Raw genomic sequence first — 27,890 nt, 5'->3', positions numbered from 1 at the left:
GAAGCTTTTATAAATCCAACCAGAGTTACCATGGTGTAAAAGTCACATTCCCCCCTGCCTTCTGTTGCTGGGCTTTTTGCTGACTTACAGGATAGGAATGCATTGTGCTGGACTGGTTAATTTTCCCACACTGGCCCCCCCTCATGTGCCTCTGATTTCAAATATTAAGTTATTATTCACCAATTAGACAGTGCAGTTTTCATCATCGTCTTTATTTTACTTCTTATTTTTAGAAGAAAAAAATCTATGGAATCCTGGAGACGGAAAATGTGCCAAATGTAGGCTACTTGTTTTTTAAGAGTTCATCAAACTATGACCACATTAATGTAATGACAAAATTTCTAAGTTTGAATGGTAGATTGGGAACAATGGACATTTTTGTGAGGAAAATCAATCCAGAATGTAAGGGAACAAGTGGTACTGTTTTGGTAAAGTCAATAAAGCAATCAATGTGTGTCACCACCTCTACTTTTCCATTCTTTTGCCTCATTTTCTCACACTAAAAACAGATAGTTAATGTGGTGTTGCAGATAGCATTGCATATTAAAAATAATATAATTATTGAAAATTATTTGAACTTTGTTGCTATATTTTGTGAATTACATCATCCATTGCATTTGTGATATTTTTCTGTTTTTGGCAGGCTACATTTACCCATAACTTTAATATAGTCCTTATCCAGTGGTGGAAAGTAACTTAGTACGTTTATGCACAGTAAGCAAAGTTTTGAAGTAGGCCTACTTCATTGAGCATTTAAATTTTATGATTTTCTGAAATTTACTTTATAAATATTGTACTTTTTGCTCTATTACATTCAGTTATAGTAAGTAGACTGCTGATTAATATTACTTAGAGCTTATAAGGATACTAAAAGCACCCAACCCTGCTGTCTAGCAAGAGACATGGAGTATGTACTGTATATTTTATCTCATATATTTTCTGTATATAATGTTTGCTTTTTGTGAGTAGCATGAAGGAACCTACTTCATCTTGTACCTTGTAAAATAGCCTGGTTATAAAATTAACTACCCAGTAGAATGTTAAGTAATTGAAAACAGCACCACATCATTAAGATCCTGCATTAAAATACTGCTTACACATGAATACATCAAATATTATATTCCAATAATATATTATACATAATAATGTAAATGTCACAGAGACCATTTTTACTGTATCATGGGTTATATAGTACATTTAGTCAATACTTCCATTCTCAAGTAAGATTTTAAAAGCGCTTGTAATGGAGTACTTGCAATGGACTATTTTTATGCTGTTATAGTGGTACTTTTGCTTAAGTAAAGGATCTGAATAAATATTCCACCACTGCTTATGATTAAACATTAGCAATCATTGTAAAAATGTATTTATGTATTACAAATGGTGAGTACATTTTAGGGTCAGCTTTTTACTATTGTTAACTACTGTCAAACTTACTATTCTTATTCTAATTGTTTTATGATAAGAGCGCTTGTGTGTCACAGAAGCTATTTGTGTCTCTGCTAAATTTAGACCTGAGGATACAAATGACTAATGGGTGTATGACAGGTGTACAGTGAGCTTTTTAAAGTTATACCATATTGTGACTGTGTTTAGTGTGTAGCTTTTAAGGAGTAACTATATTTTTGAGTTTCTGCAAATTAAAGTGCGTCATGTCAGGAAAATGCCAATTATACCATCTTCAAAGAGTAATCATTCTGAACCACAATTTAACTATGTGTAAAAAAAATTAAAAAAAATCATATAGTACCTTTGCTTACAGTCTTATGCCTGCCAAGGAGTTAGGGTTGCAGAAATGTAAGTTAAATTACATATTATGTAATGCACAGCACTGTATGCAGACAAACTGTCTTTATTGAAGGCCACATATTGTTTTTGTTTAAATAGACAAAAGACTCAAAGGGAGCACAGTAGGATCAAAACAACTGAGTCTACTGTAAAATAAAAAACAAAATTATTAATTTGAAAAACAGAGTAAAGAGACAAGCATCACAGATACAGACATTTGTTAACATTCAGTTGTTTTTTTTGTTTTTTTTACTGTTGTCTTAAATGGTTACACAACAGATACAGTCAATACAAACACCATTAGCCATGGTCACTTAGTTGAATTTGGCAACAAATGGTAAAGGAATGTCAACTTCCATCTGTCTGTCACCTACTCTCACAAATGGTTCAACACTTTTACTTTTCTCCTTAAGTGTCTTAATGACATTGTTGTGGAAAGCATTCACACGTTTTACTAATAAATCAATCCAGGACTGGATGTCACTTTTGAGCTGTTCACTTGACATGTCAGCCAAAATATTCTGGAATTTAGCTCTCACAGCGTTCAGATACTCCATAACAATTCTGTGGGCCTGTTTAACCTGCTTGGCAATGTCAGCCAGGACAGGAGAGTTGATGGCATCATTGTATACATCAGTCACAAAGGTGCTGAGCTTTTCTACATTCTGAGATTTTAGGGTTTGGAGAAACTTCTCACTTTGTTCAGTTGTAAACTGCACGAATGCAGATAATTTGTTAACAATATCTTCCAGCTGGATATTCCCCAGTTTCCTCACAGTGACAATCACTTGGTCCTGGATTTTCCTTAAAGCTACAAACAAGTCATCGAGAATTTCTCTTGCACTGACAACATGGTTAGAGCCAGGAAGGGTGAATTCAATGGCTTTGAAATAATCAAGGACTCCTGTGAACATGGAGGCAAAGTACTCTGGAATCTTCTGAACAGCCTCCTCAGAGACATCAGCAACAAAAGCACTCAATTTCTGGTAGACCTCAAGCCCAGACAGCCTCTCTTCATAGCCAGGGATCTGGAACCTGGTCTCTCTCAAGAACTTAACAACAGCATCAAGAACAATTTCAACTTTCTTTTGGTACTCTCTGAGGATCAAAATTGTTTTATCTGTGACAGTTGTCATAAAACTAGAAGGATTTACTGCTGCAAGGTTGTCTACAGCCCTCTTGAACATCACTTTTCCCTGCTCTCTAGCCTGTTCAAAAGAAACCTCAAGGCTTCTAGTGCGTCTGTGGATTTCGTTATAAGTCCTGACAGCAGGATCAGACACCATTTTCATGACTGTGGGCACCTGTTCCTTCAGTCCGAGCATAAGTTCATATGGCATCTCCATATTCCAGGTTGTCTGAAGGTTCAGCTTCTCAGAGTTCATCACAGACATCTTCAGACCCAATATATCAATGTCTGTTGTTGGCTCAGACTGTAGGATAAAGCAAACATGAAACCAAAATATATATTAATAAAATATAAATACACTATTTACATTAAAATCACAATCAAAAGAAATTGGTAAGCATACAAGTAAGCAAAAGTTCTCTTACCGGGTAGCGACCGTAGAGTCTCGCCTTAACTAGTGCTGGACGCTTAGTCTGCATCTGAAGTGCAATGAGTCCTGCAGATGGAGTGGACATAGAGACAACAAGGCCTTGCTCTGGATTTCCGGTGATCTCCTGGTAGATTTCCATTGTCAGGTCAGGTAGAGTGATCTTTGCTGAATTGGTGATGGAGGTATCCACATTTCCATAACTTAAGATGATGGCGCTGTCATGGTTTCCCTCTAGCATTGAATGCTTTACAGACAAGACAGAGGCTATTTTAAATCCGTCGACTGTGTTCACGTTGGTGTTGCCCTCAATCTTCCCAGTCAGAAACTCACACTCAGAGGACGAGGAAGAATGAATTTTGAAGATTATGCTGTCCTGGTTAAGGATGCTGGCATCTGTTTTGAGCGTGATCATTGCTGTTTTTATGGAGAACTCATAGGTCAGATCACCCATTATGGGGATCTTGATGCTCTGAATTTTGGGCACAGTGATTTTTGGAAGAGTCAGCTTGCTGAGGGCAGATGGAACGTGCAGAGCAGGCATTGTGATGAGACTGAAGTCGGGCAGGGGAATGGTGAATGTGGACACCTCTACATTTATCACAGGAACTTTGTAGGCAGGTACTGTAATGGTTTTGGGCAAATCAATGCTATATTTTTCATACTCTGCCTTTGCGTTGTCATAAGATGTAGCCAGAATGGCAGCAGCCTTATCCTTGCCAATGAGTACTTTTTTGTGAAGAGTCTTGACATTTTTATTAATGACATTGATGATTGGATCCACATTGATGTCAATGGTGATCATCTCAGGGTTCTTCATGTACTTCACCTTGGAGTTCATGTCAAATGTCTGCTGAGTTGTGGTCAGGAGGTTGCTCAGGCCAGTGTCTTCCCACAGTGAGTAGTCTTCCACTCTTGGTGTCTTCATACCAACAAATGGCACAGTAATTTCAGGAATGGTGATAAGCTTCTTCAGTACATCCAGATCTGCTTCTCCATTAATCTGGGAAATGATGTTAATTTCTCTGTCGCCATTATCCATTGCGAAGTGATGGGAGTATTTGTACTGGTTGAATCTAGCCAGACCTGTCCAGCTACCTTGCTGCACTTCAGAGTTTAGGGTAAAAGAGATGTCATTCTGGAGATCCATCTTTCCAGACAGACTGAATGGAAGGGCAACCTTTGCATTTCCCTTGTTCTTGGTTTCAAACATAAGCTCACTAGGTGAGACCAAAGCAAGCACAGAGCTTAAGAGAGTGCCTTCAACCTGTCCAGCTAACTCTGCATTGTGAGAGGCAGTGAAATCAATTTGCATATCTTCAGTCTTAGCCTGGAACTTCATCTCTGCAACGCTGGCCTTCATGACAGGTGTTTCTGTCTCAACCTTGGCGTCAATAATTATGTGCCGGAAAATGCATATATCTGCAACCACATTTTGATTCATTTTGAAGTTGCTGCTGCCTGTTGCCCCAGTGAAAGTCACTCTAGATGTGTGGAGATCCATGACCACCTCCATGTCACTCTTGTGGTTTGCCTCATCTGAGAAGTCCTGAACTGCATATTTTCCACCAGCCAGATTATTAATGGTCAGACGGGCAGTGCCATCCTCAAGACGCAAAACTGTCTTTTGATTCATTGATGTTTCACTGAAGATGTTAATGGTTGGCATGTTGAAGTCATGTTTGTAACCAGTTTCCACATTGGCAGAAACACCATTTTCCATGGCAAATAATGCATTATTGACAAGCTCTGCAACATAGAGCTCACTGTTGATATTTGCAGTAGTTTCAGCAGAACCTTCAGCTGTCAGGCCATTGAGAGTGATTGTTCCTTTGTGGTCAAGTGTAAAAACTGACTGGGCAACTTTGATGTTCTCAGAGATGGACAGGTGACTCATTTTTGGTGCAGACAAAAGAGCACTTGCATCCACAGTGAAGTCAAGGACTTTCAAAGTAGATGTAGCCTGTGAGTTAAGGTTCATTTTGAACTCTGGCATGACTGATGTGGTGTTCTCCAGGTCAGCAGTGGTTCTGATACTGTAATAAGGTGAGGTTAATCTGAACTCTCCGTAGAGTTTTCCAAAACAGGGAATCTGGCTCATGTCTGCCACTTTATCTTTCAGCTCCATAGTGAATGTGTCATAATCAAATGATTTGATTTTCTGGGCCATTCTCATGAAGTAGTCACTCATGTCATCAATCAGCTGTTTCAAGTCAAAGGAATACAGTTCATTCACAAGATCCTGAACAGGTACCATAACTCTTTTGAGCAAAGGCTGGATTTTAATTGACTTGAGAGCAGCGGTAGCAGACTGAATCTTTTCCCTCACTTGATACTGCTTCATCATTTTAACAACCTCATCCATCATGGCACCAATCATCTTCTCAACCTCAAAACTGGATAGGATCTCCTCCATTTTGGCATAAATTACATTGAAGTTGTTAGCAATGTTATGCTTCTGGATCCAAGCCATGATAGCATCCTTGATTGATTTCAGCATATTCATGACTTTGTCAGTTGGGAACTTGGTTGTCAGGTTGATCATGACGTTTTCCGCAGAGTTGATAAACTTTCTCAAGTCTTGGACAAAGAGGTTGAAATCAAAGTTGTCAATGACCTCCTTCAGTTCTGACACTTTGTTCTGAAACTTGGCACTGATCTCATACTTGGTGTTGATGTCTTTCAGCATCTCAATGCTGTGGTCCATCAGCCTCATTACTGTAGCCTTTACGTTGTCAATAACTGCAGGCAGATGCTCAACGAATGGGATCTGGATGAAGTGGCTGTCACTGTTCTTGTCATATTTCACAAATCCAGAGATGGTGTAATCTTGACTGGCCGGAGTTGAGACCTTTCCTGCCATCTCAACACCCATTCTCTCTGCATTGTTATAGGCACTCAGTTCTTGTTCAAAAGTGTGCTCGTTTACTTTGGATGTCATCTTCAGTGTGACACTTTGATCTTGGAGGCTCAGCATGCTGTTGACCTTGTTGTCCATATTGGTCTTGATAGTGGGTCTGCCTTCCAGTTCATGGGTGGATGAAGCTCTGTACTCAAATGAATTTGTGAACAGCAGGGGTTCTGCTTTCAGGAGGAACTTGCTGTATAGTTCGCCGCTCTGCTGTCCATACAAATACACTGCACCATTTGAGTTGAAAATGGCATCAATATTCAGAGTGAAGGGTGCAGCAACAGTTTTGACTGTGCTGTCCAGACGAAGAGATGGTGAGTTGAAGTTAGCCACATTGTTGAACTTCATGGTCAGACCTGCAACCTCCATATCAGTGGTATGTGTCATGTGAGTTCCCAGGAGTTTACCATTAGTATTACACTTCGTAGAGAGGACCATGTCAACAAACTTGACTTCATAAGTGTGCTTGAGTTCTTCCTCTGAGAAGATTCCCATCATTGTTCCAGTCAGCTCCATGTTGTAGGGCTCTGCCTTGAACTGGACATCATTCACAAAGTTAATCTCCATGATCTTCAGGTCATTTTTAACATTAACCAATGCAGTAAATCGCTCCATGTTAACTGTGATGTCATGCATATAGGAGTTCCTCTTGTCAAGGAAGTTGTCAGTCTTGGAGCGGAGGGTAAAAGATCTCAGTGTAAGAGACAGTGAGTGGGTATTTTCAGTCCTCATTTCGTTGAGAGATCCAACTATGTTGTTGGAGAGGATCAAGCCATCTTCATTGAGTCTGAGGTTCACTCTATTCCTGGTGTTGGTGTCAAAGAAGTTACCCTTAAAGATGCTGTTGAGATACACTTCTGTGCTTGCAATCTTTCCCTCAAAATTGAGCTCAGCTTTGTTCTCTTTAATGGCTCCCTTGGTGGTGAGAGACATGGTGGCGCCAGAGGTGTCAACTCCTCCATGGAAAACATTCTCAAAGGTCATTGGGCTGTGCTGAGCAGTTGTTGTACAGCTGGTGGTCAGGCCATTCGTGTTCAGGGCCAAGGTTGCCTTGTGAGAGGCAATGGTTGAAAAGATGTTCAAGGAGGCATCAGCATTGATCTCCAAGCCGGAGGGGTTCATGGACCCAGTGAGCAAAGAGTAGGCACGGTTCTCTGAGTCATCAGCTTGATTCTCTATCCTGAGGCTGGCCTGTCCTCCAGAGGCAGATAACTCCATCTGGCTACGAAGCATTCGCTCATCTGCCTTGGTCACAGAGTCAGACTGCATGGTAAGCTTGACATGCTTGTAGCTAAGATTCAGTTTGGTGGTGTGCTTGATAGGGTCACTGTTGATGTTGGTGTTAGATTCAATCAGAAGTTCCTCTTTTTCATACGATGCCTTGATCTTGTTCACAACCTTCAGGATTTCAGAGTTTACCCTCAGTGTACTCTCCAGTTTAGCTTCTTTCTTTGCTGGCTTAACAGAGAAGGTATGGAGATAGGTGGTGCTTGCAGTCATGGGTCCAACAGTCACACGTCCGTCTGTGTTGACATCTCCAGAGAGCTGGTTTGAGTCCAACACGACCTGGGTGGTAATAGTCAGAGAAGTGTCCAGACCCAGAGGGGAAAGTGCATACACGTTGTACCTTCCTGTTGACATTGCACTGTCTGTGACAGCAATGGTTTCCAGCACATTAAAACCTGTGTTCATGAGCATATGGTTCAGGGAACCCTCAATGGTGAATTTCATCGTTTTCTCTGCTGAGTCTGTAATTTTTGTAGCTCCTTTAAAACAGACAAAATAGTGAAATATTAATTAGTATCAGTATTCTTTTTTCACTTGTGTTAATAAACAATTGTATCATTTTTCTAATTAATAATTAAAGATTAAATTACCCTCAGTAGAGAAGGAGAGAAGTTTGATTGGACTGTCAGCCAGGATCCTGAACTTGGCCAAGTAGCTAGGAGACTCTACAGTGTTGTTACCAGCAGACACTGTTGCCTCCCAGTTATAATAGTTGCTGTTGACTTTGGAAGACACTTCCACCATTCCCATCAGAGGCAGGGTGAGGTCATATTCAGAAGGAATGGTAAAAGTGGGGATTTGGATCTCCTGTGTGGCAAAGTCCATGCCCAGTTGAGGCACATAGAAGCGTGGAGAGGTGACCATTGGAGGTATCCTCAATTCCTCAGAGGATTTGCCTCCAAGAGGCAGAGGGATGCTGATGGTCAAACGGTCCTGGTTGAACTGGTATTTGAATGTGCTTTCACTGGTGAAATGATGAGCATAATATTTGTTAAATTAAAAATAGACATTCAACTGGTGAGTCAATGTTTGTTGTACTTATTTTATAATTTAATCAGAATAAAGCTGAAATTTTCTGATAATAAATATGAAAAATAGTTATTATGGTTAGATGTGGGGTTTACTTACAGGTTCATGAATAGGTTTTCAGGCATGGAGGGCATTTCCACATTTGCAATTCTGTTCTTCAGAGTTTCAACATAGGGAACATCAGTTGAGATCTTGTCCATCCAGATGTTACCGGCCTGTTGAAAAAACACAGAATATTTCATGCTTAGTCCGGAAGAACTAAATAAAAGTCAAAATCTGCCAAAATAGTCATTATGATTGTAATATTTTTACCTCAACTGCCTTGTTGAAGATATGACGGAGTTTCATGTCAGTCTTGACAACCTGCTGGTCCATGACATCCCCCACAAACATCAAGAACCCGAACTGGAGGGCTTCAGTGTAACGCACCAGGATCTTAGTATCAGCATTCATGTTGGACATCAGCTGAACCTCAGCCTGGTCTTCACCTGAGATACAAAGCATTTAGCATTTTACTTTTACATTTGAGAAAGTGTTTGGACAAATGCCTGAAACTGTCAATCTCTGAAGTCCACAAGCATTCTTTTCTTATACAGACGTACCATATTTGAATGTGACTGCCTGAATGGAGGAGGTCTCGGGGAGCTTGACATCACTTTTGATCTCCAAGGTGAGTCCATCAGCTTTGCTCATGGTAGCAGCGATGGCAGCATCAGTCTTGAGTGAGGGGACTAACAGCTGAACCTGCAGCATGCCATCAGTCATGGCCTGAAGCCTGTGATAAAAAAACAGAATTGATTCAATGTCTGTATATCATAGAATTTGCATTAAGACTGTTACGTAAATGGAACAGTACAGTTAGATTTTAGCTGGGTAGACTCACTTGGCACGGCCAATCAGAGAGAGCTGGGGCACGTTCTTGTTGGAGATCTCAAGGGTAATGGATTTGCCTTTGGCACTGTCGGTCATGCCAACCTTAACTCCGGCCTCAACATCAAAGTCAGGTATCTGGATTTGGGTGGTGAAGACATTCCTGTTCCTGTTGTATTTCATAGTGGCTGATGCCTCGGTGGGCTTAGCACCTAAAGCCACAAAGTTAGAAAAAGTATAACATGATTACTAATGTATGAAAGCCTTAAAAATAAATAAAAAGCTTATGGCACACTTATAATTTTTTTTTCAAAATAAGATGCTCATACCTTCAGCTCTTAGGGCCAGCTTCAGAGAATCAACCTTCTGGTAGCCGTCATTTCCTTCGCTGAGGAGTTTATAGGTGATGGTGGCTGTGTACTCAGAGACCTCTTTAGAAGGCTGGATGTCCACAGCAAACCTAGGATGAAAAGAACAAAGTTTAAGTCTAAGTTTTCATATAAATCTTCTATGATTAGTATTTGTGATGTATTTTGTATTTGTATTATTTAAGTATTTGTGTATCAAATTTTACTTAACAGTATTTATGTCCATACCAAATGGCATACCAGTACATATACACATACAAATCCAACTAATAATAGTAATACCAACTGAAAGTTAAGATGCAACTGATTTTACATGAAAGCAAATATGAATGAGGGAAGAAATTTAAAATTCAAAGTGACATGAATGATAAACTGATGCTTTGACTATTCATACCTTCATTCAACACATCTCCTTTTCAGCTCTCCCTCACCACATTATTCCATTTCCAACCAACATCCTCTATCAAACTGATATATGTCACATAATACAGGCGCGACACCATCAAATTACTATTTCTTGATAATCATTCAGTATGTTGCAATCGGTGGTATTAACAGTGATAAAGTAATCACAGATTCTTCAAACTTACTTTGTCTCTCCATTCAGGGGGAAGTAGGGAACAGCAGTCTTATCACCAGTGTTAGCATAAAGTGTTTTGGTGCAGTATTTGACTCCAGAGAAGAGAGGTTTGCAGCTTGCTTCTTCCTCTGTGTGTGGGATCATTGCAGCCTGACCAGCACCCACAATCAGCACTTTGTTGCTATTTCAAAGAAAACAAAAAGCAAAATCAGTTTCTGTCTTATAATGATTTTGGTTGAACATGCTTTAATAAAGATCATATGCAATACAATATGGTGCAACATGTTGAAACACTGTATCACTAAACACCTTACTAGTGGCTTTGTTTCATTGCTTGGTGCAGAAATAACATTTCTTTTAAATATATTGAGGTTTTAAGTCAAATGCGTGGGACCTACAACAGGTTTACAAATGTATTTTGTTATTTATTACCTGACGCTGAAGAGCTTTGTGGTGCCCTGTGGGGCAGGGATGGAAAGCTTGATCTCATTCTCCTCCATGGTGATCTTGGCATTGAGAGCGCTCTCATGGTACATGTTGGTGTGCATCTCAACAGTAGACACAACAAATTCAGGGACATGGACTCCCATCTGAGTCACAAACTCAACTCCAACAGAGGGCATGAACAAGAGTTCCTTCTGTGATACAAAAACAGATCACATGAAAGGAAATCAGTTGGAGATTTATGAAAAAATATAAAACGACACTGCTACCATTATACAACTGCTTCTACAATCTTCATCAAGAACGATTATTCTATTTAAACTGACGAATTATTATCCATCCATCCATCAACAACCGCTTATCCTGTGTACAGGGTCGTGGGGGCTGGAGCCAATCCCAGCTGACATTGGGCGAAAGGTGGAGTACACCCTGGACAGGTCGCCAGTCCATCGCAGGGCCACACATATACATATACATACATACATTAACACCTAAGGACAATTTTAGAGACACCAATTAACCTAGCCTGCATGTCTTTGGATGGTGGGAAGAAGCCGGAGCAGAATTATTATCATCATAGATTTTAATAAGGCTCTGCTAGACATTTGATAAGACATTTGACAAAATAGAAACAGCCTAATAATAACATTATAAGTGACTGCTTTGATAGAGCACTGATTATAGGTTGAAGACAAAAGATGGAAAATGTACCATGTTTGGAGTGATACGAAGTCCTCCCTTTGCACCAGGAGTAAAGGTGCCAGACATAGCAAATGTCAGGGGCAAGCCAGATGCTGTTGGCATAATGAATTTGTTGTCCATGAAGATGTAATGGGCATAGATCTCATTGTCAGTTCTGGATATCAGTTTAGCCATGGCCTGAAAAAAAATTCAACAGTCAGTTTGAATTCTCTTTTGCCGTGGTATAGAAAATAAATTTCAATTTGTTGAAGAGGCAATTAGATAAAAAGATTGTAGAACACCTACCGAGAGAGGAATCATGTTCATGATAACCTCTGAAAACATCTTTGCGTTTTCAGCAATATTCTTCAGTTCGTTGCCCTTGATGTAGCCAAGCTCAGCTCCCATAATCCTTAGGTAGGCCATGGCCTCTGGGGACTCTTGACTCTGCAGATCTTTAACCAGCTTGTTGAAATTGCGAACAATTTCTCTCACAAGATTCTCAGGAACCTTAAGAAAAAGGCCCATTATATTAGTTATGGTGATGATAACTCAGACTGAGAATATCAGAAATAATTACACACAAGATGTACCTTTTGTCCTTCTGATTTCATGGGAGCAACCCATTTCTCCAGAACTTCTTTGATCTTTGGTGGCATCTTGTCTTCAGCCCAGTACAGAGCTTTGGACACCGTGTCAGGGAAGAACCCATTCTTTCCAAACAGAGCATCAAGGGTGGGCTCAAAGCCCCTTCCGTCCATGCCAACCTATTGGAAAAATAAAACACATTCAAAAACAATGCGGGTTTACTGTGTTATAGTCTGAATCTGGGCTAAATAATTCTCTTCAAATGCTATTTTGCTTTAATTTCAGTGGCACATCGGTAGGGTTGACCAAATTGACTGAAACAAGTCATATACAGCAAATATTACTACTACTACTAACAATAAAAATAAGAACAAGAACAAGCTATCATGAACAGGGTTTTCTACTGTTATCAATAAAAATCTTTCTGCCAGTGTTTATAGTGAAGTGTAAAACTAACTTTTGAAACAGCAATAGATTATGTATCACATACCTCCCAAATATCCATGTTATAACCAAAAGCTTTCAGTGTAGTTTCCAGCAAGACCTCCCTTGGCAACTGGCTACTGGGATCAAAGACAATGTTGCCTTGAATGCCGGCCAGCATGCTCTCATATGCCACGCCCAGCTTGTAGTTGCGAGACTGTGTGGTGTAGTCGCTGTGTGTGGCGACGTCAGTGTCCTGCAGGGCATCCATTATCTTCTTACCTAGCCTGGGGTAACAATGAAATTTAAAACAATCAGCTGAATATAAGTAGTTGTTAACTCAGCGCAGTATTTCCATGAAGTAGAGCAAATATTGTGCTGTCAGTTGAAAAGTGCTCCATTCTTACTTCTGGGTCTCTGAATCAGTGGAGGAGATGATATTGTAGATGTGAGAGGTCACAAAGGCCTTGACCTGTACGTTCTGCTCCTGGTTAAGCAGTTTCTTCACAATCTCAATGTCACTGTCCTGGGGATTCCTCATCAGGATCAGGTAAGCTGCCAGCCGTTTCTGCACAGCACCCTTGGGGTACTGGCAAACCCTCTGGAGATTAGCGCGAACCTGGAAAGAAAAACAACTGTCACTTGTTTGTCATTGGATTTCAGGACACTACACTCCATGACACTGGGAAACTAGGACACAGTTCATCTGTGGAGGGGTATTCTGGTTACCTCATCTGTCACAGACATGCGTCTGAAAGCCTGGATGGCAGCCAGCTGCACAGACAGTGTGGTTGCAGGCTGTCTCATGCACTTCAGCAGGATGGTCTTTACAGCAGGGTCAGCAGCCTCCACTGCATTTCCCATGTTACCAACAACCTAGATGGAATAGAATAGACAATTGAAAAAAAAAACATGGAACTGGAAGTTGCATAAAACATTATTTTTACAAGTGGTTAATAATGTTCACAGCTGGTTGCCTACCCTCAAGGTCAGAAAGGTCAGATCCTTCTCCCCAGAGCAGTCTGCACCCAGAAGCGAAGCCATGAACTCAGAGACAGCAGTGATCTCGGGGGTGACGCCCTCAGCCTCGTGCAGTCTGGTAACAAAGTTGGACATTAGTGATTAGATCATTTATAACAGAAACCACCACTTAATGGTAAGTAGTGAGAAAGACTTTCCTTTGATTTAACAAAATATGATTTCTAGGTTTACTTACTTCCTGACTGCATTGCTCAAGGCAAACATGATGGGTTTGCTCTGCTTGTGCTGAGCCATTGCCAGAATGTCCTTCACCATGAGGCGGGAGGGGTTAGGCAGCAGTCCCAGGGCATAGACCACAGCATCAACCTCAAGAGCAGCATCATCAGAGGTCCTGAGAAGCTTCAGCATGGCACTGGTGCACTCTGGTGTGCCGCACTGAGCCAGAGCTTGCCATGTCAGAGCGCTGGACATGTCCATCATCTCAGTAGTAGCAGATCCCAGGACTTCAACCTTCAGGCCACGCAGCTCAGATACCAGCTGGCGGAAGAGGCTGGCGCGCTCTTCTCCATGATTGCGCTGTGTCAGGGTTTTCAGCTGCTGCATTGTGGCAATGGCAGCATCCTTGGTCTGCACAGGGTACTTGTCGTCAGCAACATCCAAGGACAAATACCTGAGGTTGTCCTCATCTGCACAGAATTATATCACAAAAAGTATGAAGATGCAGACAATGTTGACACATTTGACATACTGAGCATATCTTGATGCTATTTTTCAAAATCGGAAACACTGACTGCGGTCAAAGATTCTGTCATTGATCTTGGCTGTCTCCGTCAGAGTCACAGTCTGCTTCACTATAGCAGAAATTCCATATTCATTCCTGTTTGCAGAAGAGATGAGACAATTTCAACAAACTGGTCATAATAGTAAATAATTACACATGGCGAAAATGTATTATACATAAACAACCTCTATTTGTCTGTTTGGAACTTTTTTGAATATGGATCATGTTAAGAATACAATGTGAAAAATCTTGAAATGTTTAATTTCAAGCAATTAAATGTTCATACCCAGCACAAAATACCTTTTCTAAAATATATATATATATGAGTCAAGAAACTCGCTGAACAGTGCACAAATAATGAAACAAACCTACAATTCACATGAATTTGGAAGTATGGCCCTCTGACCCCTCTGACTTGGTGACTTGGTGAATTTGTTAATCTATAATATAGTGTATACTCCATTGTTTTAAAACTCACTGGTGGGAGAGGGGCAGGAAGATGTGTTTCTCTGTGCAGGTTCCGCTGGTCATGTGCTTCTTCTGGTTGTCAAACTTGTAGTTGCAAGTCTGGGTGCTGCTAATCATCTTGGACAGAGGGTAGTTCTGATGGTAGACAGACAACATCAGTGTTTTGTCAGCTTATGAGGAAGAGCAGACTGCTGGAAAACAGCTAAAAATGGATAAATATGTTTTCATGATTTTAAGTGCTGTACACAATCTAACAACTCTTGGCTTTAGCTTTTGATGGTAACAACATGAGGCTGTTGCTTAATCTCTTACCATGCCAGAGATGAGGGCCAGGGGACTAGTGTCTTGCCTGCGGGCAAAGAACCAGTCACATTTGGAAAGATCCCTGCTGATTGTCACATCAGTGGCAATGTCCTGTCTGGCGTTGACAATGAAGTCGGTGGAGCACACTCCATGCACGGTGGACTTTAAATGATAGATGATAGAATAATGAGAGGCATCATCAATTTTTTTTTAAAAAGTTGCGAGAAGCAGAGTAGTAAACATGCTTTTAGTCTTTTAGCAATGAATCTGATTATCAATTGAGCTAAAATATTGCCCCCAAATATAAGAGCAGGTGATGCCATTAGCAAGATAAACCTATCTGGGACTTTGACCTGCAGTTGAAGATAGTCACTGTGAGAACATGAGGTTACAGGCGTGTATTTATCACCTGGTAACTAGGGCAGCTTATCTTCTCATTGTGCAACTTGTTTATCTTTGAGCTGTCGCCACAAACAAAATCAAGCTCTACTTGGTGGCTTGATTGGAAACTGCTGTAAATACCGACAAAACAAAAATGAGGCAATAAAAAACAGTAAAGGGAGCTACCATTTTTTTGTTCATCTCCTCTTCCATGACTGGCACAATGAGAGCAGAGACAATTCCCCTCTTGATGTTCAGGATGTTGACTGGCTCATCATCCTCAGGGTAGAGTTTGACATCAGTCTGTCCTTCAACTGTGATCTTCAAGGGGTTCCTGTTGACATGGACAGATCATCATTCACAACCTACCATTTAGTCAATCCTCTTGTTTCCTGAATTTAAGCCACTTCCCATCATACAGTCTTCAGTTTTAGTACTAAAAAGATACAGATAAATACTAAATCTGATCGGGAAATGTAAGGTGACTTACTTGGCCATGGCAGCATTGAAAGCATGAGCTCCAGCAGCAGGTTGATACTCTGGGTTACCCTCTCCATCCACGCCAGAGATCTCGCTCAGAGAGCACTCTGTTGTGCGGAGGATGAAGCTACAGGTCTGGGGCACATCGACCTCAACCTGTGCAGCAGATCAAACATTTGTTTTTAGTACTACTATTTTCTATTTAGGATCACGAGACAGTTGTATTTGCAGTAGTTATCAGGGCTGTAAGACATACTTTGCAGGAGACTTTGGGGCCACTCTTGTTGTCGGTAGCTCCATTCACTCCATTAAAGGTCTCAGCTTCGTAGTTGTACACAAACCGTCTGAAGTTCTTGAATCTTTTGGCCACTAAAATGTATTTGCAACATAATTTAGAGCACTGTAATGTTGTTTGCACTTTTAAACAAATTAACAAATGTTATATGCCTTTAAATACTTTAAATTGGTAGTTTGATACAAAGAAAACATGCTTAATGATTACTGACAGGTAAACTCATCAGTGAGAATTCAAAAGTGAAAATAAAAAATAAAAAGATCATTGTCAAATCGCATTTTATAAATAAAGATAAACAGTCATTTATAAAACATGTTAAGATTAAAACAGCAACTCACAATGACAAACTGGAGATTGTTCCTCAACACCTCCCACGTCTTGCTCTGTAAAGGATGAAAAAAAAAGTTTTACCTGACATTTTAAAAAGCAAAAGCTGCTATAAAACTTAACTCAGAACATGAACAATGAATTACTTAAATTATATAAAATCAGTGTTCACAAGTGTTTATCTCAAAATGTTATACTTTGTGTGTCAGTCATTTAAAAATGATAGCACCACAACTAACACAACTAGTATGACTAAATGAATGGTTTAGTGCCAAACATGCTATTATGTTACTGCAGTTATTCACATACAAAACATCACACCAAACATCTCAAAGGAAATCATTAGCTTCTTAAAATATCAAGAAATAAACATCCACTGGCTTTGTTTCTTAAATAGACTTACACATAAAATATAAAGTTACATACTTAAATTATATTAGTTTCAAAATAAAAACACAATACTTACGGGCTAGTGTGTATGTGCCCAGTAGCAGTAAAAGGCAGAGCTTGGTACCCCCCATGATGGGCTTTGTAAAGCTCCCGAAAGCCTTAAGGTAAGACGAGTCCCCCTCTTTCAGTGACGACTAATTCTTGGGCTATGGCCCCGTGGCTTTTATAGTTTCCACTCTTATTGTATGTCATTACCAGGGCACGTAAATGTGTTGCTCTGGTTCCAAAGTCTGAGCAGTCCTTGTGGCAGGCCAAAGGTTATATCATTTCACAAAGTAAGTCTGTCAGCACTGGGTGGGGGTGGGCCTGTGTGATTATGTCAAATTACCTCTTCAGCTCTTGTGTTTTTGGGGGGGTTGTTTTCCTGAGACATAGAAACTATCCTGAGGTCATCTTTAATGGTGAAACGAACATTTTCATGTTTATCATTAAATTAATCACATATATCTCAAAAAAACATCTGTAATCAGATCAGTGTCATATAATAGCTCATATATCCTGAATCACTAACTTTGATTGCTTGTTTGCGGTGCTCAAAGGGCAGTGCACAAATAAACTAATTTGGAAGTATCAGCAAAGTAAGGGGAGGTATTTTTCTCTTTATGTTCCAGTTGTGTGTGCCGTCTTGTTTTTCATTCTAAATGTTTTAAAATGATTATCTTCAAATCAAGTGATTGTTACAGTCATGGCTATTTCAGAGGTGTGTTTTCATGTTCAACTCATTCAAAAGGATGTAAATACTCTGAAGCCCTTTATTGAATTTTTTTTAATACAAAGGTTATTTTAAACATCCACAAATGCATTAAGGTTCATACTAAAAGTTAAGTAAACCTTTGCCCCATGACTGCTGAACATTATGAATCATGTTGACGCAGAATTAAAACCTGAGTCACCTGCTAGTTTTGTTACAGTGTGTTACTATCACAGCATTTAGAGTCTTAAAGCTGTAGAATAGGCTTTTTTTGACATCCCACACATTGTCAACTGTCAAATTGTTTAGTCTGCCATGTTGATCATCAGATTGTGCACAAACAGTATATCTTATTATAGAATTATGAGCACAGATGTAACAGTTAACATTAATGATGGCTGTATTCCATTATGGTGTGCCAGTTCCTGGGCCCTGTATAGTGCATGCTGTCTAATTGGTATGGCTTACCTGAATGGAACAAGGTCATCATTAATGTTTAATTATAGCCTTTACCTGCTATGACGAGTCAAAATGTCTGAAGGCCTATTACAGCAACTATACTGTACATTAGAAGCAGTGGTGGAATGTAACTTAGTACATCCACTTAACTTAAGTACAAATTTGAGGTATCTGTACTTGAGTATTACCATGTCATGGCAAAATACATTTTTCACGCAAAAATACCAAACATTTCATGGTTTCAGCTTCTCAAACGTGAACATTTTGTTGTTTTCCTTGTGTCAGATTATAGTAAACAGAATAACTTTTTGACTGTTGGTCGGACAAAAGACATTTGGAGGTGTTATTAATCCATAATGAAAATAATCATTAGTTGCAGGCCTACATAAAATGGTTAAAAATAGCTTCACCTCAACTAACCACAAGAGTGAAATGCTGCATGTTTGTATATCATTAAATATATTGTATACAACCACAGGGGCCATTTCTCTGCATTGAGTACTTGAGATACTTTTGATACTTTAAGTACATGTTCCCGATAATACTTATAGGTAACATTTTCAGTGCAGGTCTTAAAAAACATTTTTGACATTTGTCCAGTATTCTTAATAGCTTAATCTAATTCTAACCTGACTGGAACTACATGGATTTCTTATATATTGTACTTTATATCATACTATTCAAACGTAGGCCTCCAGTATGCTTATTTTAAAAACTGTGTCAGAGACAATATTATTTTACTATATGACAAAAGTACAGTAAGCCAATACCCTCCAGTACAGTGGATTTAATGTAACAGTCCTTTGTGCCGTACTTGAGGCATTTATAGAAAAGCCCGCCAGATTCACAGCCCCCTGGAATTTGTTGAAATTAGACAAACAGTACAACTTTGTTGGTTAAAAAGGATTGGTGTCTCACTTGTGCCTTAACATTACTGGCTAACCTTTTGCCTCCTTAGAGAAGTCTGCAAAAGCTGTTTGATCAAGATTACAGCTGAGGTGAACTCAAGATAAGTTAATCAGGCAGTCTGACATTGCATAAGAGTCACAGCAGTACAGTACAATGATTACAGATGTAGAAAATATCTCATCGGGCCTGGAGCAAATGGACACAATTAAAAGAGCAATTGGAAAGTTGTGCTGAACTCTCCTTTTGTGGGGTTGTTGTGATGTACTTGTGATGGCCTGGGGCCTTAGGACTGTGGTGTTGGCCTGCTCTCTCTCTTCTGTGTTTTTAGGTCTTTCTTCCTGTTCGGTCGGACACACCCAACTTGTCAGTGAGCCATGGTGAATCCAAGATGTCTCTCTCTTCCTCCTGATCTCCTTTCAGGAGCTCCTTTTTCTTTTGGTTGTTTTTGAGTATGTTGAGTTTGAGTTTAATTGTGTTTTGAGTTCATTATAAGTTGAGTTATCTTTAATAAATCCTTTTGATCATTAAAACTGTTTTCTGTGTGGACCTCTGCCTTTGTTATGCTCTTCAACGAGCTGGGCATAGCATTTTCAGTGTTAAATTAATCAGAGGTGTTTACAAAATATAAAATATCCATAGAACATACAGTTATCTTGTAAAACTGCATCTTTTCTTGAAAAATAAATTATACACTTTCAATTAGTTTTGTTATAATAGCACGATATAATAGGTAATTCTGGCTCAGACAAAAAACACAAAGTAACAGATCCTCTGAGAGAAATGTTAATTTGACGCTTTCTGTCATATCAAAACATAATCCATAAAAATGGATCAGCAAAGAACTCAGATTGTGTTTGGCTGCCCCTGCGTTTCATGGACTCAAATCAAAGTTCCTTCTGTGGGCTGATCATCTGGTGTATTAGTGTGTTGTTAGAGGAATCAGAAAACAGAACTGATCACTATGGTTCAATGTCATTGTTTAGTGGTCTTCAAAACCAATGTGGATGTAATGCTTCTAAATATGATCCCAGACGTAGAAAGGATGAAAAACCACAAAGCAGTGAAGCAATAAAGCAGTAAAGTGAAGAGGAAAATACATGTGGTACAAGCAACATTGTTAACATTAGTAGAACTATACATTACAGCCCGGTAATAACATGGTAGTAGTGGGGTAATAGTTTCATAATAAAGAGATAATAATTAAGTAATATTGTGACATTAATTGGGTAATAACCTGATAATAATGAGGTAATATGGGTTGATGTTTTTACAATATTATAGGCGCCTATCTGTGTAATACCTTCAAAATCACATGGAAATTCTTGGAAGTCAAAATTGTGTTCAGCAAAGCAATGGCTGACTCAACATAGCTGCCAATTATTCTATGTGAACATTTGAAAGCTGTTGATTTGTGTCTATTTACCTATTATTTACCTCCATTGTATGACCCTGTGCAGTTATAATTATTTGCATATGTACATTTCACACATTTGTACATCTTACACATCTGAGCACACCACACCCTGTATAATTATACACTGTACACTTGTTTCACACTTTATTACATTTTATTGCTTTCTTATACATTTAGTGTTTATTTACTGTATTCTGCTTTACAAACTTTATACACTCTATTCTTCTACTATCCTGTATCTGTTGCTGCCGTAGCAGCTAAAGTTCCCCCACGGGGGATGAAAAAAGCTTTATTTTATCTTACTTAATAATACATTTACATTTTTGCTTTACATTTACTCATTTGGCAGAAGCTTTTATCCAAAGCAACTTACATTAAATTAGAATTATTTGATAGATGAGATTTATGTGGGAAAAACACCTAAAATACGCTTAAAACAAGACTAAAAACAGGCATATAGTGACACTTCTGCTTGTTTTGATGTGTTTGTGAATTATTATGATAAGTATGACATAATGTCATAGCTCATGATTTTACCCTCAGTCCTTGGACAAGTATTTACTTTATTCCTGTACAGACAGTTAATGAATCAATTAATATGTCTGGCCCTGAGCTGCCATCTTCTTTCTCATCACTTCCTATCCAAAACTTACTTAATGAAAGGAATTTCTCATAAGAATAACATTGACATTGACACACAATGCAGATGGCAGAGACAACATTTATTTTAAATGAATCTCCATAAGCATGTCAAACATTTCAATTTGTCATTACTATGCAGGGATGTTATTTGGGCAGTAGAAAAAGGTAAATTTCTTTATTTTTGATTATAACCAGTAAATCACCCGATGGGCATAGTAAAAACATGTTGTAATGTTAAAAATCAGAGTTCCCCTTTAATCCAACATAGGTAACCTGACAATGGCCCACCAAAAACATTTAGTAAAAAAAAATAAAATAACATAATAACTTTAGTTCAGGTTCAAAGCAGGTCCCTCAAGTTGCAGTCAAGCGCCTAGGACACAGGCAGAACACGGATATAAAAACTGATGCAGAAAGTTTTATATTCACATGTCACTTACACATCCTGATTGGAAACATCACAAATTGGCATGGGATGTGCATGGCCCAGGACTAGAGGGTTGTACAGCTGGTGATTAAAACTGCTCAGAAATGTATGCAGAGTCCAAAGGATATTATTATTTAGGGACAGTACTCACACCAGCCACAGCCTGTTCATCCTGCTGCCTTCTGGGAAGAGATATAGAAGTTTCTGCTGCCACACCACCACACTGCAGAGAAGCTTTTCCCCCCAAGCTATCAGACTCTTAAGCTCAAATTCATCCTCAGCACTGCTCCATTGATTATCGTTTACTTCTGTTTACCATTTTTATAATTGCTTCTGTATTAATGTATATTGTATTCTTAAATAATGTCCATCGCCCACCTTTTGGTTTAAGCACCCAGGTAAATTCTTCTGCCAGCTCCAGGTATGATGTGTAGGCTAATGTCCACTACATATTAACAGGTGTGTAACTGGGGGCATCTTGTAAAGGCACTCTTTGGTTCAATGAATCGGATATAGATGGCCTTGGTAACAAGTAGGTCTGCACCTTTTGCAGATATTAGATAACAATATGTGAATCAAGCAAAATTAATTAACTCTGTTGAAGAAATAATAAAAAACAGAAACTCGCAAGTAACTGCTAGTAACTAATTAAAACTAAATGATTACCTGTACAAAATCAGAGAAACTTCCTATGTCAAACATCACGACATATTCTGATGAACTTCTTGAGGAAATCCATAATTTTATGTTGTCTCTTGTTGAGGGATTCATGTTGAAGGATGGCTAAAATTTTCCAAATTGTAGGAGTGAGGATGGACATCAGTTCATCAAGTCCCCCTGGTGGCCATTTAAATCACTTTAATACACATTTGCTGGATCTTGCACAATTTCTTTGTGAGTAACTTCAAGCAACATTTTCCTCACATTCTCTTTGGTGACAAGAAGTTTAACGTCATGAGCCTTGATGAAGTCCTAACATTAGTCAATTTCAGAAATAGATTTGAACTTAGTCATTGCTTGTTTGGCAACCTTCTTTTCGCCAATTGGAAAACTTTCTAAAAATGCTGAAAACAGATCATCATCTGTGATTGGAAGCCCAAGACAGTAGGAGAGGAAGGGCTTGGCTATTATTATGGGAAAGTATGTGGTTTCTAGAGCATGTTTCCAGCAAAGTATTTCAACATAAAGATTTCCAAGTATTCACTTAAAGCAACATGCAAAGCTCCACCATTATCCTCCCCTTTCTCACATACCATTCAGTAGGACCATTTCAATCTCTTTGATCAGAGAGTCATAGCAAGCTACAAGACCATCCTTGAATGCAGCATTTAAATCTGGGTAGATACCTCCCCTGTGAAACCTGGTACTTCACACAAGATCCTGTGTGACGACTATTGGTTGAGGCCTGTTGTGGCACTTGTATCTTGCTGGCGAGGGATTAAGCAAATAATTGAGTAACAACCAAATGTTGTCTTTGATGAATTGAATGATGAATGAATTTATTAATAAAAGGGAATGAACAGAGAAGGACTATAACACATATACAGCCGGTCCAGAGATCTAGGGCTGCTTCGGCCGTCTGGCCCCGAGCAAAGGCATGCATAATCATTTACACAGTCTAGGTTTCTATGTTTTGGGGAACAGCAAGAAAGGAAAACACCAAAACAATCTCACAGCTCTGACCTAAACCCTAGTAAATGTGGAAGGACTAATATAAGGAGTATAGAAGAAAGAAAGGTTAATGATAAAAAATACAATACATATATATCTAATAGTAGTAGTAATAATAATAATAATAATAGCAAAAGAACATGCATAAAAGATTAAATGTAAGAGGACACAATTTTCTGCCATAACAAGGCCCACTAAGACACAGTCCAATCTTGGGGTGTTGTTGAAAATGCAAATGGAAAATCCATGGACAATCCTAGTTTTTTGTCACCCTATGCATGCTACACACCTCTGTGAAGCTAGGAGGCTCAACTAGAAGCTCAAACCAACCACTTTTATCCACACCAAACACACATCAAATACCCAGCATCTAAATAAACTTATATCACAACATAAATCACTTTACATGGCTGCCATATATCCCTCATCTCATCCTACAGCGCAGTCCAACCATTCTCCATACCAAGCTCAGCTCCAGCTCTGATCAGCTGTGTAATTCATATCACTCAAATCCAAAACTCACAGAGTTATTAGCTGGATAATAACAACAAGCGCACCAATATACATATACAGTAACAACTGCTGACCGTTTTCGCTGTTTTTAGGCCAAAAAACAGCTGTTTTCTGTGTGTGAAAAGATCGCCCCGGGCGCCATCTTGGTATTGCGCAATAGCTGAGCTCTTAGGTATCCTTTCTCTTGTCAAAATGAAGGAGAGAAGAAGTGCTACTTTGAAACAGTTGGTCTTTATCGTCGTCTGCTGGCCAACTCATAGGAGCTACACAGACATCCAATATACCAAACTATTTGTCTGCTCAATACGAAGACAAAGAGCCCACAGCAGCCCTGTAGGATGTTCTGATCACAAGTTGTGCGCTTGTAAAGCATATAGGAGTGCTTTTGGACACATGAACTTTGATTAATATTCACTGTTTTTATCAATATTTCGATGTTTTGGAAGCTTTATGTTATTTGGAACATGGTTTTATGGACGGAAATAGTGTTTTGAAGAAAACTCCCAATAAAAGTGAACATATAAACAGTAATTATGGCCAAAACATGGACATTTGCCTGGTATATTTTTGAAAAATTGTGTAATTCTTTTTTCATCAAAGTTACAGTTACAGTTGTATTCCAGGTGTATTAGAAGATTCTGTACGACTTTAATCAGAATTAGCTTTGTTGCCAAGTAGCTTACACTTACAAGGCATTTGTTTTGGTGACTTGGTGCATTGCAATAAACATAAAATATTAAAACAATTAATTGATATGATATTAAAAAAAAGGAGAATAGTTATACAGAATATGTGCAACAGCTGTGTACAAGGAGAAGAGCAGAGGGGAAAGAACGCTGCCTTGAGGGGAGCTGGTGTTGATGGTCCTGGAGTCGGAGAGATGTTTTCCCATCTTCACGTGGTGCTTCCTGTTAGACAAGAAGTCTGTGATCCAATTGCAGGTGGAGTCAGGCACGTTCAGCTGGGAGAGCTTGTCCTGCAGCAGAGCTGGGATGATGGTGTTAAAACCTAAAGTCCACAAACAGGATCCTGGCATAGGTTCTGGAGGAGTCCAGGTGCTGGAGAATGAAGTGAAGGGCCATGTGTACTGCACTGTCTATAGACCTGTTATCTCGGTAGGCCATTGAATCGCATGGGTCTGTGATCCAGGAGCCCCTTCCAGGAGTGGATTTGTGGGGCGTTGTTGACGGCTCCGGGCCCCTGCTGAGTTGTGGAAGATGGAGATGGCTCCTGCTGGGCTGGGGGAGTTGGAGCTGGTGGTCTGGAGCTGATAAATTGAGTCACAGGGGAAGGCGTCAGAACTGTCCTAACTGTCCCCTTGTCTTTCAAATTGACAGTAGAACTGTGGGGGGCTTTAGGTTGGTAGTTTTGTGATTTTCCTGAGCCCCATCCAAACAGAAGCAGAGAACTGGGATTGTAGTCTCTGTGAGTACATTTTTTTCAGCAACACACATGTTGAGGGTTTGTTTCCTTGCCAAATTTGATGAGCAGCTGTTAGTCGTGTCCAACCATAACTTTGTTATGATCTGTCATATTGCAATAAAGTTATCCAAGTGGCCTGGGGAAAAAAAGAAAAAACAGGAACAAAGAAGATATTCTGCAATTAGTTAATGATGTATAATGATGGTTTTGATGGTGATATTGCTATTAAAATATAGATTTTATACCAGGCGAGGATATCATATTTTCCTTTATTGCATCTCCATTTACGCTTTAATAGAAAAATAAACAGGTTAATTTACAGTTGATTCATATTATTTAGTTTTGACCTATCAAAGGTAAATAGAATAATGCATATAGGCCTAATGGTTGAGGAATTATTACTAATTAATTTTGGGTATGTTATTTTAGGCGTTTGTCCTGGAAATAGGTATCTAGTAGTATAGTTTCCAAGTGGTTATGTCCACCAAGATCATGCATGTGCAAGGTGTATGTTGATGGTGAGTCCATCCAGATCCTAAGTAGGCTGACCATTTCAGGGCTCTGTGTCATCTAATGACACATCCTGATCTGTAGGGCGTTTCGTGATAACGTCTAAGTTGATCAACACAATCTCTTGTTTGCCAATGTCATGTATCAACCTCAGCTGAACTATCCCACAACGGCCCACCTGATAGTGACCTGTTAGATCAACAACTTGGGTTGAGCTTCTGAGGTTGTGGAACTGGTTCCCTCCTTCTTCCACTGGAGAAAGCTCATTAGTCCGTAATTTGGTTAAAAGATATAGTCTTAGCATTTCAACCTTGCTTTGAGTGTACAGTTCACTCACAGTGCTTCAATTATTTATTTGACTCGTGTCTTCTGTACACATTTGTTCTTAAACCAAAAGTGTGATATTTGGCAGGTATCTTATCAACTGTTGATGTTAATCTCTGTTGTGAGATTGTATGCTCTTTTCTTGACCTACTGGACATACTGGGTCACCTGTAGAAGGCCACTGTGGCTATTTTTACTTATTCTAACTCCTTTTTCATGAAAGGAGATTTATGAAAACAATATAAAAGTGAACAGTAGTGTGTCTCTGATGTAGACAAATTGAATTGGTTCATAGCTACAATGTAGGCTATTGTTACTGGGTGTCTTGTTGTAGTCAACTGCCCCACCATGTGGTTAAATTAGGTCATTTAGTAAACAGAAGGGTCACAGCTGTGTCCACTGTATGGGTTTTTGTCCTGCCTGAACTAATACAGGAATCAGCAATCAGTGACACACAATTTATGCAACAACATGCAACAGATATAGGCTGTAGATATTCTGCTGACAGACTGATACACTGACGGTGAATGGTCAGTTGCCTGCTACAATATGTACCCATGAAATAATTGGATCCCCTATAGCCGAGGTGTAAAGGGGATCACTCATCTACTATTACATTTTGATTTTACGTAGGGATTAATGAATTAATGATTGATGAAAAGCATGTGTAGATTTTTTGAGTAATTAACACTGTTTTGCAAACAGTAAACAAGCTTGACTGTGTCTCTTGCCTTTTTAAATTAACAGAGTACAGTTTTGTAAACATGTAAAATGACTTTAAACTTTTACACAAAGGCACAGTGAGCTAAGCATCAGGTTTTTCTGTAGATGTCATGCAAATGTTGTTCTTTGTGTTGTTACACTGAATTGGGAATTGTGCCCATCAACGTATAGGCCTATACTATACTATACTATATACTATACTACTATATATGCAACAACACTATTTTTTTAGTTTTCAAAGTTATCCAGTGAAAGGTTCAGTGTGTAATCCTTCTGAGGATTTATTGACAGAAATGCAATATAATGTCCAAAACTATGTTTTTTGTGGTGTGTAAAGACCTTACATAATAAACCATTATGTTTTTATTACCTTAGAATGAGCCATTTCTATCTACATAACCGAATAAACTTTTTGGATAATGCTTTGCCACAAATGTGTAATTTGTACTTTCACATGCTATATGCCCATTGCAAACATTGCACCGTTTTACCACAAACTGAAATTATGGCAATCAATACTACTTTGTGTTTCTGTTGTATTTTTTAAAAAATAAAAAAGACATTTAAGGTAAGATTTGCAGATTGCTTATCTAATTAATTAAGCAAAGTGAGAGGAGCCTTGATCCTCACCTGACAATGCATTTGTAAACTTAATGTATTATGTGGTTAATAATGGACTGTGGTGCAGAAACTCCTGTCACGGCTGTCGCTGTCACCCTTGTGTTTCCCCTTTTCCCTGTCTCACCTCTACCAAGTATGCTGTGTCCCTGGGGAATGAAGACCCGCCTACTTCCTGGTTTCTGGGGTGCTGACATCTGTACCGCCCATTGGTTCCCTCTGTTTTCCACTCAACCAATGGCTCGTCACCACGTTAATTACCTCCGGCTCATAAGGAGAGTCCACCTGTTCCTCCAGGCAGCTTGTCACCGCCTGTTGACTTGTGTGCCGCTGGTATTGACTGCATAGCCTGTCTGTTAGTTGTACTTTGTGTTTAGTGGAACTATCCACCTTCCTTGCCTATTAGCTGTACATTGTGTTTAGGTAAACATTTGCATACCTTTGTATGTTAGCTCCACATTTGGGTGCAGTGGAGAAATTCACTTATTGTTCTGTTCACTATTGTGTTAGTTTTCACCAGGTGGAGTGGGTGCTGTGCTCTTTGTGTTCTTTTGTAGTAAGAATCAACCCTGTTTA

The 27,890-nt window shown here is 39.2% G+C and overlaps 1 protein-coding gene across 1 annotated transcript; it reads right to left on the bottom strand.

The window, feature by feature from the left end:
* Nucleotides 1-1,836: 1,836 nt before the first annotated feature.
* LOC123977719 (apolipoprotein B-100-like) lies at nt 1,837-17,062 on the bottom strand. Its single transcript, XM_046060631.1, has 26 exons — nt 17,008-17,062; nt 16,553-16,597; nt 16,176-16,288; nt 15,930-16,075; nt 15,626-15,773; nt 15,068-15,220; nt 14,766-14,890; nt 14,298-14,383; nt 13,742-14,192; nt 13,507-13,621; nt 13,255-13,401; nt 12,933-13,144; nt 12,593-12,812; nt 12,108-12,281; nt 11,821-12,024; nt 11,545-11,712; nt 10,822-11,027; nt 10,400-10,570; nt 9,771-9,901; nt 9,455-9,653; nt 9,174-9,346; nt 8,884-9,059; nt 8,671-8,786; nt 8,133-8,506; nt 3,343-8,021; nt 1,837-3,221 (listed from the first exon to the last, which is right to left on the bottom strand). The coding sequence occupies exons 1-26, from the start codon at nt 17,060-17,062 to the stop codon at nt 2,103-2,105; spliced, it is 9,906 nt and encodes a 3,301-aa protein (XP_045916587.1). The 3' UTR covers nt 1,837-2,102.
* Between the last annotated feature and the right edge of the window lie 10,828 nt (nt 17,063-27,890).

This window comes from Micropterus dolomieu, linkage group LG10, assembly GCF_021292245.1.
Source record: "Micropterus dolomieu isolate WLL.071019.BEF.003 ecotype Adirondacks linkage group LG10, ASM2129224v1, whole genome shotgun sequence".
Classification (NCBI taxonomy): domain Eukaryota; kingdom Metazoa; phylum Chordata; class Actinopteri; order Centrarchiformes; family Centrarchidae; genus Micropterus; species Micropterus dolomieu.
This window is presented reverse-complemented; position numbering and strand designations above follow the sequence as displayed.

What these genes read in the sequence shown, in the direction of transcription:
- LOC123977719 (XM_046060631.1), bottom strand. Translation starts at nt 17,062, where the DNA reads ATGGGGGGTACCAAGCTCTGCCTTTTACTGCTACTGGGCACATACACA. An exon ending in TTCAATGCTGCCATGGCCAA is followed by an intron (nt 15,774 to 15,929) that starts GTAAGTCACCTT and finishes CCATGTCAACAG; the next exon opens with GAACCCCTTGAAGATCACAG. An exon ending in ATAACATGGATATTTGGGAG is followed by an intron (nt 12,282 to 12,592) that starts GTATGTGATACA and finishes TTTTTCCAATAG; the next exon opens with GTTGGCATGGACGGAAGGGG.